The sequence below is a fragment of the Oncorhynchus nerka genome, linkage group LG15, assembly GCF_034236695.1.
Source record: "Oncorhynchus nerka isolate Pitt River linkage group LG15, Oner_Uvic_2.0, whole genome shotgun sequence".
NCBI classification, from domain to species: Eukaryota; Metazoa; Chordata; class Actinopteri; order Salmoniformes; family Salmonidae; genus Oncorhynchus; species Oncorhynchus nerka.
The window spans coordinates 25739149-25759465 of record NC_088410.1 but is presented as its reverse complement, the minus strand read 5'-3'; the positions used below and the strand labels follow the sequence as shown (position 1 = coordinate 25759465).

The window sequence follows — 20317 nt, the reverse complement described above, 5'->3', positions numbered from 1 at the left end:
TAGCCCTAGCTATAAATGTTAGTCTAGCCCTAGTTATGTTAGTCTAGCCCTAGCTATGAATGTTAGTCTAGCCCTAGTTATGTTAGTCTAGCCCTAGCTATGAATGTTAGTCTAGCCCTTGCTATGAATGTTAGTCTAGCCCTAGCTATAAATGTTAGTCTAGCCCTAGCTATAAATGTTAGTCTAGCCCTAGCTATGAATGTTAGTCTAGCCCTTGCTATGAATGTTAGTCTAGCCCTAGCTATAAATGTTAGTCTAGCCCTAGCTATAAATGTTAGTCTAGCCCTAGCTATGAATGTTAGTCTAGCCCTAGCTATAAATGTTAGTCTATCCCTAGCTATGAATGTTAGTCTAGTGCATGTTGCGTTGAATGACACTGCATGTTACGAGCCTGATCAAGGTTTTGCATCCGTCTAGCTAGTATCTATAAGGTTCTTCCGAGGATCTCTTGGGGGGGATTGTCATCACCACAGCAGCCTTACTACCACAGCCTGACGGGGACGTCTACCTGAGACTCCAAGCCAAACTCTACAGGGTCAACCCTCTGGATCCTTCATCTGCGGCCCTCTGCTTCATCGATTCCATTCTCATTGACTTCCTGAATCCTCATTATCACATCCATTCTGTTTCCACAATAAATGTTCTAAACTGGTCCTTTAACTAATGAATAGTCATTTCCTCTGTCTTGCTAACTCTGCCAGCAGTCCTCAGCCTTATCATAAGTTGTCAGCTGCTGTCTTCATTTCCCACCATAGTAGATGCCTGATACACAATAGTCTGCCTTTTGGGTTGTTAGTCTAGCCCTAGCTAGGAATGTTAGTCTAATCCTAGCTAGGAATGTTAGTCTAACCCTAGCTATGAATGTTAGTCTTATCCTAGCAAGGAATGTTAGTCTAGCCCTAGCTAGGAATGTTAGTCTAATCCTAGCTAGGAATGTTGGTCTAGCCCTAGCTAGGACTGTTAGTCTAGCCCTAGCTAGGAATGTTAGTCTAGCCCTAGCTAGGAATGTTAGTCCAGCCCTAGCTAGGAATGTTAGTCCAGCCCTAGCTAGGAATGTTAGTCCAGCCCTAGCTATGAATGTTAGTCTAGCCCTAGCTATGAATGTTAGTCTAGACCTAGCTAGGAATGTTAGTTTAACCCTAGCTATGAATGTTAGTCTTATCCTAGCAAGGAATGTTAGTCTAGCCCTAGCTAGGAATGTTATTCTAATACTAGCTAGGAATGTTAGTATAGCCCTAGCTAGAAATGTTAGTCTAGCCCTAGCTAGGAATGTTAGTCTAGCCCTAGCTAGGAATGTTAGTCTAACCCAAGCTAATAATGTTCATCTAGACTTAGCTATAAGTGTTAGTTTAGCCCTAGCTATGAATATCAGTGTCACGACCGTCGTATGGAATGGACCAAGGTGCAGCGTGGTGAGCGTACATTTTCCTTTATTTGCAAATGTCGCCAACAAAACAATAATTCAACAAAAACGACCGTGAAACTCCGTAAGGCTTTACATGCACAAACAAAGACAACTACCCACAACTACCAAAAGGAAAAAAGTATGATTCCCAATCAGAGACAACCATAGACATCTGTCCCTGATTGAGAACCATACCCAGACAAAACATAGAAACAAACAACATAGAATGCCCACCCCACATCACATCCTGACCTAACCAAACAGAGAAATAAAATGGCTCTCTAAGGTCAGGGCGTGACAGTCAGTCTAACCCTAATGATGAATTAAGGTCAGTAGTTATGTTTGGCAACACTGCTTCCTGTCAATGTATTTGTTCAGTCACATTGGTAATCAGAGATCCTTTACCACCTACTGTTCACCACCTCTGTGTTCATCATAAGACAACCATATCAGGGGCCCGTATCCACAATGTCTCAGAGTAGGAGTGCTGATCTAGGATCAGTTTTGGTTTCTGGATCAAAATGTCAGTTTATGTTTAATGCCATTACAGACTGCCAAATTTGAGAGTTCTTAGGTCTAATCTCCATCACACGCCCACAAGCTGTCCATCATCACCCACTCAATGTGACTTCAGATTAGAATAATAATATCTCTCCCTGAATATGAATTTGAGAACACAGTGAAGCTCTGTCCCTCCTTTACACCAGTCTTTATACTGTATGCCCTCACACAGTGAGGAAGGAACACCCGGAACACTGGATCAGAGGGCACCAATAGGAATGGGTCTTAATATAACTGTTATAATCATCTATCATTATTATATCAGAATTAAACCCTATAATATAATATACTCTACAGTAATATCCATGATTGACGTTTGTTCATGGGAAGAATCTCCTTTATGATTCTCTGTGTGTGTGTGTGTGTGTGTGTGTGTGTCTTTGCTGCATTCTGTTAAAGCCTCATTAATGCAACTGTGAGCGACTGTGTAACGGTTTTCTTCTATCTCCTCCTCGGAAGAGGAGGTGTAGCAAGGATCGGACCAAAATGCAGCGTGGCTATTGCAATCCATGTTTATTAAATAATAAAGAAACACGAACTTTACAAACTCAACAAAACAATAAACGTAATGAAAACCGAAACAGCCTAAACTGGTGTAAACTAACACAGAATCAGGACATCAAGACACTAAGGACAATCACCCACAATACAACCAAAGAATATGGCTGCATAAATATGGTTCCCAATCAGAGACAACGATAACCACCTGCCTCTGATTGAGAACCACTCCAGACAGCCATATACTTTCCTAGAACACCCTACTAAGCTACAATCCCACTAACATACACACCAAAACCCCCAGACAAAACACACCACAATACAAAAACTCCATGCCACACCCTGACCTGACCCAATACATGAAGAAAAACACAAAATACTTAGACCAGGGCGTGACAGAACCCCCCCCCCCCTAAGGTGCGGACTCCCGAACGCACCTCAAAACAAATAGGGAGGGTCCGGGTGGGCGTCTGTCCATGGTGGCGGTTCCGGCGCGGGACGTGGACCCCACTCAATAAATGTCTTAGTCCCCTCTCCTCGCGTCCCTGGATAGTCCACCCTCGCCGCCGACCATGGCCTAGTAGTCCTCACCCAGAACCCCACTGGACTGAGGAGCAGATCGGGACTGAAGGACAGCTCGGGACTGAGGCAGCTCGGGAGTGAGAGAAAGCTCGGGAGTGAGAGAAAGCTCGGGAGTGAGAGGAAGCTCGGGAGTGAGAGGAAGCTCGGGAGTGAGAGGAAGCTCGGGAGTGAGAGGAAGCTCGGGCAGGTAGATAGATCTACCAGATCCTGGCTGGCTGGTGGTCTCAGCAGATCCTGGCTGACTGGCAGATCCTGGCTGACCGGTGCCACCGGCAGATCCTGGCTGACCGGTGCCACCGGCAGATCCTGGCTGACCGGCGCCTCCGGCAGATCCTGGCTGACCGGCAGATCCGGCAGATCCTGGCTGACCGGCAGATCCGGAAGAGTCTGGCTGACCGGCAGATCCGGAAGAGTCTGGCTGACCGGCAGATCCGGAAGAGTCTGGCTGACCGGCAGATCCGGAAGAGTCTGGCTGACCGGCAGATCCGGAAGAGTCTGGCTGACCGGCAGATCCGGAAGAGTCTGGCTGACCGGCAGATCCGGAAGAGTCTGGCTGACCGGCAGATCCGGAAGAGTCTGGCAGATCTGGAAGAGTCTGGCTGACTGGCAGATCTGGAAGAGTCTGGCTGACTGGCAGATCTGGAAGAGTCTGGCTGACTGGCAGATCTGGAAGAGTCTGGCAGATCTGGAAGAGTCTGGCAGATCTGGAAGAGATCTGGAAGAGTCTGGCAGATCTGGAAGAGTCTGGCTGACTGGCAGATCTGGAAGAGTCTGGCTGACTGGCAGATCTGGAAGAGTCTGGCTGACTGGCAGATCTGGAAGAGTCTGGCTGACTGGCAGATCTGGAAGAGTCTGGCTGACTGGCAGATCTGGAAGAGTCTGGCTGACTGGCAGATCTGGAAGAGTCTGGTTGACTGGCAGATCTGGAAGGGTCTGGTTGACTGGCAGATCTGGAAGGGTCTGGCAGACTGGCGGCGCTGGGCAGACTGGGAGCACTGGCGACGCTGGGCAGACTGACAGCGCTGAGCAGACTGGCGGCGCTGGGCAGACTGGGAGCACTGGCGGCGCTGGGCAGACTGGGAGCACTGGCGGCGCTGGGCAGACTGGGAGCACTGGCGGCGCTGGGCAGACTGGCGGCGCTGGGCAGACTGGCGGCGCTGGGCATACTGGCGGCGCTGGGCAGACTGGCGGCACTGGGCAGACTGGGAGCACTGGCGGCGCTGGGCAGACTGGAGACTCCGGCAGCGCAGGAGAAGAGAAAGGCTCCGACAGCGCTAAACAGGCGGGAGGCTCCGGCAGAGCAGGAGAGGAGACAGGCTCTGGCCGTGCTAAACAGGCGGGAGGCTCCGGCAGCGCAGGAGAGGAGACAGGCTCTGGCCGCGCTAAACAGGCGGGAGGCTCCGGCAGCGCAGGAGAGGAGACAGGCTCTGGCCTCGCTAAACAGGCGGGAGACTCCGGCAGCGCAGGAGAGGAGACAGGCTCTGGCTGCGCTAAACAGGCGGGAGGCTCCGACAGCGCAGGAGAGGAGACAGGCTCTGGCCGCGCTAAACAGGCGGGAGACTCCGGCAGCGCAGGAGAGGAGACAGGCTCTGGCTGCGCTAAACAGGCGGGAGGCTCCGACAGCGCAGGAGAGGAGACAGGCTCTGGCCGCGCTAAACAGGCGGGAGGCTCCGGCAGCGCAGGAGAGGAGACAGGCTCTGGCTGCGCTAAACAGGCGAGGCGCACTGAAGGCCTGGTGCGTGGTGCTGGAACCGGTGGTACTGGATCGAGGACACGCACAGGAAGCCTGGTGCGGGGAGCTGCTACCGGAGGACTAGAGTGTGGAGGTGGCACAGGATGGGCTAGACCGTGAAGGCGTACTGGAGATCTTGAGAGCAGTGTTGGCACAGGACGTGTAAGGCTAGGGATGTGCACAGGAGGCCTGGTGCGTGAGGCTGGCACCAACTTCACCAGCCGACTAACACGCACCTCAGGACGAGTATGGAGCGCTAACCCAGGTGCCATCAAATCCCCGACACGTTCCGTCGGTCGAATTCCATGCAAAAAGCACCAACACAGCAACTCCCTCATTTCTCTCTCCTCCAATTTCCCCATTAACTCCTTCACAGTCTCTGTTTCGCTCACCTCCAACACCGGCTCTGGTTCTGGTCTCCTCCTTGGCTCCTCACGATAAACAGGGAGAGTTGGCTCAGGTCTGACTCCTGACTCTGCCACACTCTCCCTTAGCCCCCCCCCAAGAAATTTTTGGGGCCGATTCTCAGGCTTACGTCCGCGTCGCCGTGCTGCCTCCTCATATCTGCGCCTCTCAGCTTTCACCGCCTCCAGTTCCTCCTTGGGGCGGCGATATTCTCCAGCCTGAGCCCAGGGTCCTTCTCCGTTTAGGATTTCCTCCCATGTCCAGAAATCCTTATAGCGCTTCTCTTCTTTGGGCTGCTCCTGCCTGTTGACACGCTGCTTGGTCCGTTTGTGGTGGGTGATTCTGTAACGGTTTTCTTCTATCTCCTCCTCGGAAGAGGAGGTGTAGCAAGGATCGGACCAAAATGCAGCGTGGCTATTGCAATCCATGTTTATTAAATAATAAAGAAACACGAACTTTACAAACTCAACAAAACAATAAACGTAATGAAAACCGAAACAGCCTAAACTGGTGTAAACTAACACAGACTCATGACATCAAGACACTAAGGACAATCACCCACAATACAACCAAAGAATATGGCTGCCTAAATATGGTTCCCAATCAGAGACAACGATAACCACCTGCCTCTGATTGAGAACCACTCCAGACAGCCATAGACTTTCCTAGAACACCCTACTAAGCTACAATCCCACTAACATACACACCAAAACCCCCAGACAAAACACACCACAATACAAAAACTCCATGCCACACCCTGGCCTGACCCAATACATGAAGAAAAACACAAAATACTTAGACCAGGGCGTGACAGACTGAAAACATCAATTTTATGTCTCTTATCAGAGTGAACAGGAAATCTTCCTGTTTCCATCGACGACACAGAGAGAGAGGAGAGAAAAAACGTCTGAGTATGTGTGTCTGTTTAGAGTTTGTGTCTGTGTGTGTATGAATGTGTGCATGTGCTCCTGTGTGTGTTTCAGAATGGCAGGAAGGCTCAATAATCAAATCCCCAAATGTCCTCTGTTTGTCTGTGAGAGGATGAGAGATAATTGTGTTGGGTAATAATGAGCTCTGGAAAATAGATTGTCCACCCAAATAGTTTCCCGGGAAATCTGTGTTTAGGGAATTTGGCATCATGGTAACAATACACCCAGCCTAATACAGTACTATCCATAGAAATATAGATCTATTCATTTGATAGTACCATTATATTTCTATGGTACTATCATATACAGGTAACTGACAACATAAAGGAAACACCAACATGAAGTGTCTTAATAGGGAGTTGGGCCACGACAAGCTGCCAGAACAGCTTCAATGCACCTTGGCATAGATTCTAGAAGTGTCTGGAACTCTTGGAGGGATGCGACACCATTCTCCCACGAGAAATTCCATCCTTTAGTGGAAAAGACTGTCTCAGGTGCTGCTCCAGAATCTCCCATAAGTGTTCAATTGGGTTGAGATCTGGTGACTGACTGACACACACGCACACACACACACACACACACACACACACACACACACACACACACACACACACACACACACACACACACACACACACACACACACACACACGTACACACGTTACACACGTACACACGTACACACATACACACATACACCCACACATACTTTATACTCCCTATGCTACAGTAATGGGCAACTGGGCATTTTTATACATGACTCTAAGCATGATGGGATGTTAATTGCTTAATTAACTCAGAAAACCACACCTGTGTGGAAGCACCTGTTTTCAATATACGTTGTATCCCTCGTTTACTCAAGTGTTTCCATTATTTTGGCATTTCCCTGCATTTATCATAGAGATTATTAAGGTTATTATTAAGGTTAACCATAAACTGGTGTTGGCATATATTCATCATGTGTTGGACATACAGCCCAATCCATTACCAAATAGATTATTCCAGTTGAAGTGAACAATAGCTTTATGTGTTCACCCAGACTAGAATACAGTAGCTACCATCATTATAAATAAGAATTTGTTCTTAACTGACGGGCCTAGTTACATAAAGGTTAAATTAACAAGAAAATATATAATGTAGTTGTCATGGAGATTATTATTAAGGTTACCATGACCTATTGTTGGTATGTCCAACCTCTATGCTACAATCTCAGTGTACGAACAGTACTAATTGCAAATAGATTGTTGCCGTTATTAAGCTCACATATTTAATAATAGGTATTAAGTTAGGCCTACTGGAAGTTAATAACAGGTTTTAAATCCGATGAATCATCAACATTTTGGGGGGCATTCTACTGCCACGTAGACTACATTCTCATTGTGGAAAACACAGGTAGCCAAATACATTCATGTATCTCTTTCTCTCTCTCTCTGTCCTTTTTGATTTATTCTTTAAAAAAATTTTTTTACAATTCGTCCGTTTAAAAAAAATCCTTGTTCCATTTACAGTTGAAGTCGGAAGTTTACATGCGCCGTCGCCAAATACACAATTCCTGACATTTAATCCGAGTAAAAATTCCCCGTCTTAGGTCAGTTAGGATCACCACTTTATTTTATCAATGTGAAATGTCAGAATAATAGTAGAGAGAATGATTTTATTTCAGCTTTTAATTCTTTCATCACATTCCCAGTGGGTCAGAAGTTCACATACACTCAATTAGTATTTGGTAGCATTGCCTTTAAATTGTTTAACTTGGGTCAAACATTTCGGGTAGCCTTCCACAAGCTTCCCACAATAAGTTTGTTGAATTTTGGCCCATTCCTCCTGACAGAGCTGGTGCAACTTGAGTCAGGTTTGTAGGCCTCCTTGCTCACACACGCGCTTTCAGTTCTGCCCACAAATTTTCTATGGGATTGAGGTCAGGGCTTTGTGATGGCTACTCCAATACATTGACTTTGTTGTCCTTAAGCCATTTTTCCACAACTTTGGAAGTATGCTTGGGGTCATTGTCCATTTGGAAGACCCATTTGTAACCAAGCTTTAACTTCCTGACTGATGTCCTGATGTTGCTTCAATAAAACCACATAGTTTTCATTTCTCATGATGTCATCTATTTTGTGAAGTGCAGCAGTCCCTCCTGCAGCAAAGCACCCCCACAACATGATGCTGCCACCCCGTGCTTCATGGTTGGGATGATGTTCTTTGGCTTTCGTACCCCTTTTTCCTCCAAACATAACGATGGTCATTATGGCCAAACAGTTCTATTTTTGCTTCATCAGACAAGAGGACATTTCTCCAAAAAGTACGATCTTTGTCCCCGTGTGCCGTTGCAAACCGTAGTCTGACTTTTTTTTATGGCGGTTTTGGAGCAATGGCTTCTTCCTTGCTGAGCGGCCTCTCAGGTTATGTCAACATAGGACCTGTTTTACTGTGGATATAGATACTTTTGTACCTGTTTCCTCCAGCATGTTCACAAGGTCCTTTGCTGTTGTTCTGGGATTGATTTGCACTTTTCGCACCGAAGTACGTCTCTAGGAGACAGAACGTGTCTCCTTCCTGAGCGCTATGACAGCTGCGTGGTCCCGTGATGTTTATACGTGTGTACTATTGTTTGTACAGATGAACGTGGTATCTTCAGGCATTTGGAAATTGCTCCCAAGGATGAACCAGACTTGTGGAGGTCTACAATTTTGGCAGATTTCTTTTGATTTTCCCATGATGTCAAGCAGAGAGGCACTGAGTTTGAAGGTAGGCCTTGAAATGCATCCACAGGTACACATCCAATTGACTCCAATGATATCAATTAGCCTATCAGAAGCTTCTAAAGCCATGACATAATTTTCTGGAATTTTCCAAGCTGTTTAAAGGCACAGTCAACTTAGTGTATGTAAACTTCTGACCACTGGAATTGTGATACAGTGAATTATAAGTGAAATAATCTGTCTGTAAGCAATTGTTGGAAAAACTACTTCATGCATGTGTCATGTGTCATGCACAAAGTAGATGTCCTAACCGACTTGCCAAAACTATTGTTTGCTAACCTAAGTGTATGTAATCTTGCGACTTCAACTGTACCTGAAAATTCTACTCTGTGTACTTTTGATGTTACCAGTCTATATACTAACATCCCCCATCAGGGCAGCCAAGAGGCCCTCATGTTCTACCTCAATGTAATTTCCCCTAATGCTCTACCCAGCACCAATTGTATGGTGGACTTGGCTGAACTGGTACCTCCAACTATCTTCTCTTCAGAGGAGACTTCTTCCTCCAGACCAAAGGGACAACAATGGGGAGCACTATGGCTCCTATTTATACTAACCTGTATCTAGGTATGTATGAAAAACAGGTGGTGCTGAATCCAGACCGTAACCCTTTTCTCTCCAATATTCTCCTAATTTGTAGATATTTGGATGACATTTTTGTGATCTATACAGGCACCCAGGAAGAACTTTTGGAATTCCATGCTTACCTAAACTCTATGAATGAACACCTTCCCTTCAGCATTAACTATGACCTATCGAAATCAGTTTTCCAGATGTGATGGTTATTCAGGACAAAACCTCCCTCTCTGCAGATCTCTATAGGAAACCTATGGACAGAATTACCCTACTTAGTGGTGACAGCTTTCATCCACGTCCACTTATTCAAAATCTCACTATCAGTCAATTCATGCTTTATCCAATACTCACCATTGGAGAAGGCATTTAAGGACATTATGAGGAAGCACTGGTACATTATTGATACCGACCCACAATTGAAACCCATTTTAAATATCCCCAACGTATGGTTTTTAAAAGACCCCCAAGCGTGAGAGATATTGTGGTTAAATCTGATTACCCACGAGAGGAAAGGGAAACGTTTTTGGACAAGGTTCCAGAGGGTAATCACAAATGTGGCCGATGTGCTCAATACAGCTTCACGTACAAATGCAACTCATTCACCCCCCCCCCAAAGATTTAAGATTAAGGGCCTGATTACTTGCATGTCCACCAGTGTTATTTACATGTTGAAATGTCCTTGTGGTCTGTCTTACATAGGGAAAACCCATAGAAGCCTTAAGACACAGATCAGTGAGCACCTCAGCAACATATGGACAGGTGAGACAACAATCTGGTTGCTGCTCATTTTGTACAAGCTGGACTTCCTATTAGTTCTCTGTGATACATTGAAATAGAAATGGTCAAGATGTCACACAGGGGAGGGGACACTGAGAGGAAACTTCTTCAAAGGGAATCTTTCTGGATTCACAGGCTGAACACACTGTCTCCTCTTGGCCTTAATGACGAGTTTGACTTGAAACCGTTTTTATAGTTTCAATATGTCTAAACTGTGTTAAAAAAAATCCCAATTGAATATTGTATGTATGTATATTCCTGTAAATATTGATCACATTCCCTGTGTACGATCATATATTTTAATATATTGAATGTTAATAATGGGAAACTATGTTATCATTTCTTTTACTTCCTGTTTCAGGAAGTGATGTCACTGAGTACTGCCCCTATATATAGGACCTTCCACCCCCACCTGGGTTATGGATGCCTGATGAAGACCTAGGGGTCGAAACGTTGTTGTTAATAAATATCACCTGGGAGCATGAGTAGCAGTGTGCAGCGTTTTCCTTCCTGTTGTCCATTAGTTTGCCTACAACTCCAGTACCTGAGGAAAGTACCTGGATGTGCGTATGTTTTTCAGCTTTGTACAATTCATCATCACACCAATGCCCATAATCCTATTTCCCTATTCTGCCCCGATTATATTGTTTGGTATGTTTGGGTAGGAACCTTGAAAAAGCTGATGTTTTTTGCTGAAAGTGCATTGGAGGTCAGAATATTACGCAGGTGTGTTGGATTCATCATCATTTCCCTCCTCCACTATACGGTATTATGACATCACCAGTGAGGCAGTCAGGTCAAATGTGATTCCAGCTCCACAGCATCTCCTCCTAACTTCAATTGATATGTCTGAGATGGCAGGAAAGAGGGTGACATTGATTCCTTTATTTTGATTGGTTGGGCCCTCTTGGTGACAAATGAGCACTCAGGTTTGTTGATCTATCACCATGAGGGATGTGTGTGCGTTTGTGTGTGCGTTTGTGTGTGTGTGTGTGTGTGTGTGTGTAGGGAGGGCTGTAGACTTACCAGCAGGTCTGTTAGTTGAGCTCATATGAGGTTCTTGTTATGTGGCCCAAGTGAACGAACACAGAGCGTGGTGGTTTGTTTGGAGTAAAAAATCTACAAAAAAAGTCTATGGTCTGTTTCTCTGCCTGAAAATGAGGGAACATAGCCAATATCTTCACACAGACAATATTGGCATTTAAAAATCATGCTATGCTCCTCTATGAGCTAGGTATAGACTAACATTCTTAGCTAGGGCTAAACTAACATAACTAAGGCTAGACTAACATTCATAGCTAGGGTTAGACTAACATTCATAGCCAGGGCTAGACTAACATTCACAGCTAGGTCTAAGCTAACATTCATAGCTAGGGTTAGACTAACATTCATTTGATGTCTTCTTTAAATGTGAGCTCAGTAGTTAGAAAGAGTGAGAGAGAGTGTGTGTTTGTTTGTGAGTGTTCTGCCCATGACCAGTCTATCAGGTTCTGGTTTGATGAGCCAGCTAGATCCACATCCTGGGTTTAATGATGCGTGAGGCGGCGGTACGTGGAACTCTAAATGATATGTTACTCTGCAACATAGATGAGACCTGCTCTCATAACTGCCTAACTACCAGTGTGTGTGTGTGTGTGTCAGTCTGAACAGACTGGGAATTAACATTGTTCCTTTGATTACAGCTGCTAGGCTATGTTCAAAATGGAACGCTATCCTTATACAGTGTGCTACTTCTGAAATGACACACTATATTCTCTGTCCTCACACTGAAGCAGTGTCTTTCAGCTCTTTCGTAAAACAATGATCAGTCTCACTTCTTTCTCCCGATCCCATTGTCTGTGTTCTCTCCCTAGCCATGAACTTAATGCATTATTATTATTTTCATCAGAAGTAACACTGCTCTGTGTGTGTGTGTGTGTGTGTGTGTGTGTGTGTGTGTGTGTGTGTGTGTGTGACCACGTATACTATTGTGATGCTGTCATCTCAGAGTTGACCTTCATATAAGAGTTCAGAAACCATGACAATGGTCATTGAGAGATGTTTATTCTTTAACATAACTATGGTAAACCTTTCTCCCAGTTGCAGCTTGATATCATATGAAATGGTCGTGTGTTTCAATAACAAGGAATACAACACACCAAGGTGGCTCAGAAAGAGACAATTATTTCAACATCATATCAACATATCATAAAATACTACATATAGTATCATACTCCTGGCCACGTTTATCCAATATTGTGATTCAAACATTCACAAAACTGTAGAAAAACATTGGTTGAATGTTGGATGAACGTGGCTGGAATGTCTGTATTCACAGGATAGTTTGTTTCCAAGCTGTGGTGTGGCGTAGTGCTGCCGACCTTTTGGAAAAACAACATTTTGATGCTTTTACTGCACGTACTGTAGTGGGTTTTAGTCTTTCCCCCAAAAGCCTTTGCAACATAAAACATGTAGATGTTTTGTCACAGGTAGGTACATTATTTGTTTAAAGCCACGGATCCGACCATGCACGATAACAATTTATATTTAAAAAAAACAACATATAAACAACCAAAAAGTCCCAAGTCTAATCATACCATTCTTCGTTTATCCCTGCAGAGAATCTTTTTAAAAGATCTTCGGAAGTCATTGTTGAAGATTGTATAGATAATGGGATTGGCTGAACTGTTACAGTAGCCGAACCAGAAGAAGAATTTAAACAGTGTGTCAGGTATGTAACACGAGTCACAGAGCGCCGTCAGAGTGTAGGTAAAGAAGAAGGGGAACCAGCAAACGACAAAAACTCCAATAACCACAGCCAAGACGAAGGTGAAACGTTTCTCCCTGTTCTGTCTCCCCTTCCATCGACTCCCCTTAGAGCTCTGTCTCACCACCAGTTTAGGCAGCGCCGGGTGGTCCACTCCTGGTTTGATCTGGCTCAGTTTGGTTTTAGCCGTGCGTTTCTTCTTCTTGATAGAACAGGGGTTGTTGACCTGGTGGTCAGACGACGAGGAGTCCTCCATGTCCACGCCGTTTATCTCCCCTTCTTTCTCGTCCTCTCCTCTGTGTTCATCCCCCTCTCTGTCTCCTTGCTCTCCGTTGAGCGTCTCGTGACAAGCGTGTTGGTCACCTCCGACTCCCCCATCTCCGTTCTCCTTCTTGCCCGTCACCGGCGACACTGCGGCCGCCATTTTGGGTTTCCGGTCGCCCGGTGGTACCCGCGTCCGTTTCTTAGCGATCTGATAGATCCGGATGTAAACGAGGATCATGATGATGCAGGGCACGAAGAACGAGCCGATACTGGACGAGATCATGTACCACTTGTCTTCGTTGATCTTACACACCGGCCCCTCCTCTTTATCGCTCTCCTTCTCCATGCTGATGAGGGGCGGGAACGAGATCACCGCGGCGATGACCCACACGATGACAATGATGCACTTGATCCTGCGCGGTGTCCGTTTCAGGTTGTACTCGATGGCCTTGGTGATTGACCAGTACCTGTCCAGACTAATGGCGCACAGATGGGCGATGGATGCCGTACAGAAGAGAACGTCTAGTGCAAGGTAGATCTCGCACCAGACTTTACCAAAGTACCAGTAGCCCATGAGTTCGTTGGCCAGGGAGAAGGGAATGACCAGGGTTGCAACCAAAATGTCAGCCGACGCCAACGAAACCAGGAAGAGGTTCTGAGGGGCCTTCAGGGCCCGGCTAGTAAACACAGCGATGACCACTAAGACGTTGCCGAAGACTGTCAATAGGATGAGCATCCCGACCAGGATTGTTAGGGGCAACGAGATCTGGAGGCTATAGGGCGGACCCCAAAGGATGGTCTCATTGGTCATGTTGCTCATGATGGTCGTGCTTGTAAGTGTCTCATTGGTCACGTTCGTCATGTTATCCCACCCCGCCATTGATTCTCCTTAGATCCTTACAATCATGTAAGGTCAGCAAATGTCGTCCAGGAGACCATGTAGTTTGCAACTGGAAGACTGGAAAGTGAGGGTGTGGGACTCTTCAGTGTTTTTGTTTTTGTTATGTTTCGCTCCATTGCATGTTGGTCGATCAAGAACAGTTTAGGTTGAATACAGCTGATTGTCACTTCATCTGAAAAATAGGAGGTGCAGAAGTAAGAATTTTAGCAGGAACTGGAGATGCCTTAACTGTCAATTTACACAAATACAACATAACTCTCTAGTTATACTTTCCAAGAATATAGCAAGTACACACTAAATATAACTCTTACCTCAAGCATTGTGCTGTGTCACTTGGGTCCTTTTGAGTGGCCGACAATAGAATGGACAGTGAGCAACTTCTTCATGCAGGTCAGTTACCCAAATCAGCTGGCTTCTCACGCATCTCTTCTGTGTTCCATGGACGAGCGCGAGCTAAGGTTTCACAGTCAGTTTTCCTCTGCACAGCTCTGTATCTAAGTCTGTCTCACTAGCGGAGAGCTAATAGAGCCGTAATCACGTTATCCTGTGGCTGCTGCTCCTGCTGCCGCTCTCGGTTCTATCAGTGGAGACTATCGCCCTACTATGCTACTGTTGGCCGCTCCAAACTCAGTTCCGCCACGCCCTCTATTTATAACCCCAACCTCCCAGAACTGCGTTGCTATAGCAGCACCCGGAGCCTACACCACGTGGAAATTAAACACGGGCTTTTTATTTACTTGGCGCGCGCCAACTCCATTCCGTTCACGAACCAACCCATTTTAAGCACCATTTATTGTCACACCAACCATTCTAAAACTGTTAAAACGATATAGAAAAAAACGAAAGGGGCTGGGGTTCATAGTCAATGGTAAGATAATTATAGGCTAGGCCTACTAAGCAGTAAACTATTGACCAGTTAACATTGGCTTTAGCCTAAGCTTAATAGTTAGCCAATAGGGTAAAATAACCAATGTCAGCCCATGTGATGATCATTGATGGATCAACATTGATGGGACGACCGTGAAATGTGAGTTACAGATCTGTCATTTTCATTGAAAGCAAGTCTAAGACGCGACAGATCTGTTCCATGTGCGCTACTTCTATGCTTCCTGTTCTTACGTTTAGTTTTCGTGTATTTTATTTTCGGTTTTGCACACCCGCTTTAAACAACTGAAAAAACAATATTTGTGGTTATTGAAAACATATTTCATAGCAGTTTAGACGATACAATTGCTTGTTTTGTCACAAACTGAAATTAGGCTATAAGGATTTTAGCAACCAGGAAATGGCAGAGCGATTTCTGCATATTGTAACATATGTCATTGAGACAGACCGCATTGGATCAACTTGAAGAGTGATAACACCAAGAGGTAAGCTTTGCCCAATGTTTCCATTTTAGAACAGGTGCTTTCAATAACATAGCCTTTTATCAGTATAAAGCTTTTCTATCATATCATGTGTAGTTGGGGAGTGGAGGAAGGTGTTGTTAGTGTGATATCATATGACAGCGGAATCCTGTGTTTTGAGTAAACATCACTGCTAGTGATCATGCGTCAGCGTGCGGATGGAGCGCGAGGACACAGTGACACCTGTCGTCTTCTGAAAAAGCTTCCCGCGCCCGGCGTCGGTCTCTCTGATTCGCTTTGGAAGAAATAGCCTGAGGCGCGCCATCATCACTGATGTTATGTGACATTCAGGATTGTAAAACCTACCGTTAAGTATCGAATGATACCACATAGTACTCTATGCTTTTACTGAAAACAATATGAACTATTATGCGTTTTAACTTTAACCTTTTCTAATAAGACCATAGGTGCTTCCAACTTCTGTTCTCCCATAAAACATTTTTCAAAATGTAAAAGCGTCACATATTTGACATAATTTAAATCGGTTAAGAAAGGATTATCCTAGGTAAATCTTTAGGCAAGGTATTTGGTTAATGCACTAAATTGTAATGTACTCCGATGCAACATCATCATCACGTGCTCAAGTGCAGTCCAAATTTGGACTTCCAGTTCAGATGACACATGAAGTATTGTGATACTTTACCAGATACTTTCTCCATTTTCTCGTGGTGGCTTAAATGGCAAACGACAAGACAGAAGAGAAAAAAACGTACCTCACTTGTAATATGTCTAATGTAATGTATTCTGAAACCCCAGTCAAAAACCTCAATCTGACTAGAATTCAAATACATTTAGAAGTTGAAGGGTGAAAGTAATTGATGTTGACTGGAGTCGAGATGTGAGGGACCATGTTTTCAATGATCCAGTAGGGGACGCTCTTGTATTGGGACAGGCAGAGCCTTTTTCGCCTCTCTGGGTACAGGTGCAATAGAATGGAACGTGTCGAGATTGAGAAGTACAATTTCCAGTTTTATTACAGACCATATCCATCTACTTATTCATAATTCATCAACTGTAATATTGAATCAAAGTCAGACGTACCCATCCATATAAATAGAAAGTGTAATTTATGTATATATCGTTTTTATTTAGACAGTTTGGAAACAGAGTGGGAGGCAGGGAAGCATCAGTACAGAAGAATGAGTGGATGTGAGATTGAACAGTGGGGAGTTGTACATGTGCCATGAATGTCACCACTCGACTACAGCTCTACACAAAGTTAGTCATTCAGATATTCTACGTGCCTGTTATTGCTCTTCGATTGCGGTTTAGACCTTTCATTGGTCAGTCTGACGTAACCTTACTGTATGTATGCATCCCAAATGGCACGCTTTTCCCAATATAGTGCACTACTTTTGACCGTAACCCTAGGGACCCTAGTCAAAAGTAGTGCAGTGCATTGTATAGGGTGCCATTTGGGATAAACGGTCATGTGCCATAAGTGAAATAAGAGGAAAATATTGAACTAATGTAAGACTGTATTGAAACAGAAAGACACTACCAGTCTATGAATTTGTTATCGCTTTATCCAATTGGACAATATAGGGGCAGTCTCCCACACACTAATTAAGCCTAATTGAGTTAGCTTTTAGTCCATGACCAGGCTTAATCTTTGGCGGGGAAACTGATATAGTGGTCAGTTATATTTAGTCATTTGAAAGAACAACACATCCATACAACATCATTTATACATTCAAGACAGGGTAACCCTTTTCTTTATATTGAACAAGTAACAAACTGCACATTACATTTACATTTACATTTAAGTCATTTAGCAGACGCTCTTATCCAGAGCGACTTACAAATTGACATTACAATTCATTGGATTAAAAGTACATTTATCAGGGTTTTTTCAGAGCTTAAATTCCACAATTTGACAAATAGTGGGAAAACCTCAAATAGAAAATGAAAACCAAAGCATTGTGCAGGCATAACGGGAGTAATATACAAACATCAGAACATTCTGAAATGATGAAGTTTGTACACTCGAATGACAACAAATCACGTTTTTCTAGGTACAAAAGAGACATTTGAGAGAGAACAGCCCAGTCCTGAACATATGAAAAAAGGCACAATATTGCCTCTTTTTCAGATATGGGAAACATTTCAACTGCTTTTTCTGGGGGGGGGGTTGGTTAACTGACTAACATGATAATAAAGCAATTCCATTTTAAATGAAGTCAAATTCCAATTTCCCTCAATGCTCCTCTATGTAATTTCAGCAAACATCAGGAATGAACTGAATTGAAATGGATCCCTGCTGACTAACATACTTGTAAGTCGCTCTGGATAAGAGCGTCTGCTAAATGACTTAAATGTAAATGTTCAACGGTCTCCAGCTGATACTGCTGTCTATAAGAGACAGAGATATTGAATGCACTTCACTACCAAAGATATATACTGAACTCATTTTTACCTTTAGCAAAAGGGCCAGACAATGTAGCTAGTACCGGACAATGTAGATAATGCTTCTAGAATCTACGTAGCCCAAAAACATTCTGGGCCTAGACGGTATAGCAACAATCCAAAGCCTATATGAGTTTAGTTTTTAATTTAGCTTCAGGCAACAAGTTTGGGCACCCTACGTATCAAGTGTTCCAGAGTAGGTGTGCTGCTGATGTAGGATCCGTTTCACCCTTTACATCATACTGAATAAGATTACATGGACAGGTGGGACCCTGGGCCAGTGTTCAAAAAGCATCTCACAGTAGGAGTGCTGATATAGGATCAGGTCTCCACCTGTCCATATAATCTTATTCAATATGATCTAAAGGATGAAACGGACCCTACATCAGCACTCTTACTTTGAGACAGACACTTGGGCTGCGTTTAGACAGGAAGCCCAATTCTGATCTTTTCACTAATTGGTCTTTTGACCAATCAGAGTAGTTTTGAAAAAGAGCTGATGTGAAAACAACTTGTGTGATTGGTCAAAAGACCAATTACTGGGAAAAAAGATCAGAATTGGGCTGCCTGTGTAAACAGTCTAAGTGCCATTCTCTTCTGTATGATTGGGATTTTGAAATTGTGCCATTGCTGTGCTTGTGCAAATCATTGCTGAAAGGTCATATACTGTGCAGGACTCTTGGCTTAAATGCTGCTTCATGTGTTTTGAAAATAAATACAAATTCAGTTACAGAGAAGAAAAAAAATAACAAAGACAAAAATAGGAATTACTTGAGGACATAGGCAGCTCTGTTCTGCTCTCTCAATGTGACCGGCAAACAACCATGTTCATTTTGCAGTACTGTTTGGTGAAAGCAACAAAACAAAAAAAATTACAAGTCACTTTTTTTTTTCAATTTTTCAATGTTTATAGGTTTATTAATTAAAAAGATGTATGTACATGCAGAACGTCAAACATTGCAGTTTGTCACCCATTTTGCAAACTTGAGTCTGAATAATCTTCTTTACAATGGGTCGGCTTTGATTAAAAATTGTGTCATTTACAACCAAGCAAACAAATCCTTTTTCTAATTTCATTTGCCAAGTAATATTTAGTAAAGGCATGTCTCGCGGTACTAAACAGTAGGCTGTTAAGGTAAAATAAATATGTCATGTCACCATTTTTCCAATTCTCTTACATACGCTACTTGGACCATGGTGGCCACCGTAGTCAGGTAGTCACGTCTGCATATACTGTACTCATATTGGTAGACAGAAAAGAGAACCTTTAAAAAAGAACGTGGTGTTCTGGAACATAGTCGATCAATCTCATTTCTGACCATTAAACAGTCAACTCACTTGTTATGTATAGGCCTAGGGCCAGGAGTTATTCCTAACCCTGCTGTGACCTGAGAAGGGGGGGGGGGGGTCCTGGGCCATATAGAATATTAGCCTTAGTTTTTCCTGGTCAGGTGACTGGTCACATAAAAGGTTGGGGAAACATTTTCCCCGATTTTATATCAAACTGATGTTCTGTTTTACGTGAGTAAAAAGAGCCAAGTGACTGAAGGTCTGACTGGGTGAAAGTTGAGGGAGAGGTGATGCTTGGTGCACGACTTAAGGCAAATGAATGTTGGTTTTTGCTCCAACCCCCGTTGTAACTAACCTGATTCAGTTTATCAACCAGCTAATTATTAGAATCAGGTGCGTTAGTTTAGGGTTGGAGCTAAAACCTACAAGACAGTAGCACTCCAGGAGCAGGGTTGGAGACCACTGGTATAGGGATTGTTTGGGGTGGCCTGTAGCTAGCATGGAATCTGAACTGAATAGTGTTGTTTCACTATTGCTCACTAGTGTTGCAGAATAATGAAACTGAACACAGAATTCAGTTTGGAGAGTGCTTATGTGAACTGTCAATCATCAGGTCAGGTTAAAATATGCACAGAGCAAGAAAGGACAGAAAATGAAAATGATCTACTACAGCCACAGACACAAAGAAGGGTTAATAACAAAAATGTTTAACGGTTAAGGCTGCTTGATAAAGAATAGGTAGGTAAAGCATTGCTGGCTGCACAATGTTTCAAATACTGTGAAATGTACAAAAAAAATCTACAGGAAACATTTTTGCAGATACCAAATAGTAGCAACATTAGCTGGTCTTCTATATACAACGACTCGCCACACCAACGTAGTTCCAACCCAGACAAAAAAAAACATGTCAAATTATTTTTCAACATGCTTGGTTTCCTACACAAATAGTCAGGCAAGAAAAAGGATTGAGACACAAAATACATTTTGCTAAAATAAAAAAATGGCCATGATTATTACACTTTCTATGACCCAAAATCAGACGATTGAAAAATAAACACCACCTAGTTGTCTCCAAAT

The 20317-nt window shown here is 43.9% G+C and overlaps 1 protein-coding gene and 1 non-coding gene across 2 annotated transcripts in view; one reads left to right on the top strand and one right to left on the bottom strand.

Annotated features, from left to right (window-relative positions):
• Nucleotides 1-12253: 12253 nt before the first annotated feature.
• adra2a (adrenoceptor alpha 2A) lies at nt 12254-14780 on the bottom strand. The gene is made up of 2 exons (XM_029643920.2): nt 14450-14780; nt 12254-14310 (listed from the first exon to the last, which is right to left on the bottom strand). The coding sequence occupies exon 2, from the start codon at nt 14115-14117 to the stop codon at nt 12798-12800; it is 1320 nt and encodes a 439-aa protein (XP_029499780.1). The 5' UTR covers nt 14118-14310; nt 14450-14780; the 3' UTR covers nt 12254-12797.
• Nucleotides 14781-14894: 114 nt separating this feature from the next.
• The window catches only part of LOC115115685 (uncharacterized), a 37207-nt gene continuing 31784 nt past the window's right edge, over nt 14895-20317 (top strand). The window contains exon 1 of the transcript XR_010458721.1: nt 14895-15508. This is a non-coding gene — a transcript (uncharacterized LOC115115685). The remainder of the gene's footprint in view (nt 15509-20317) is intronic.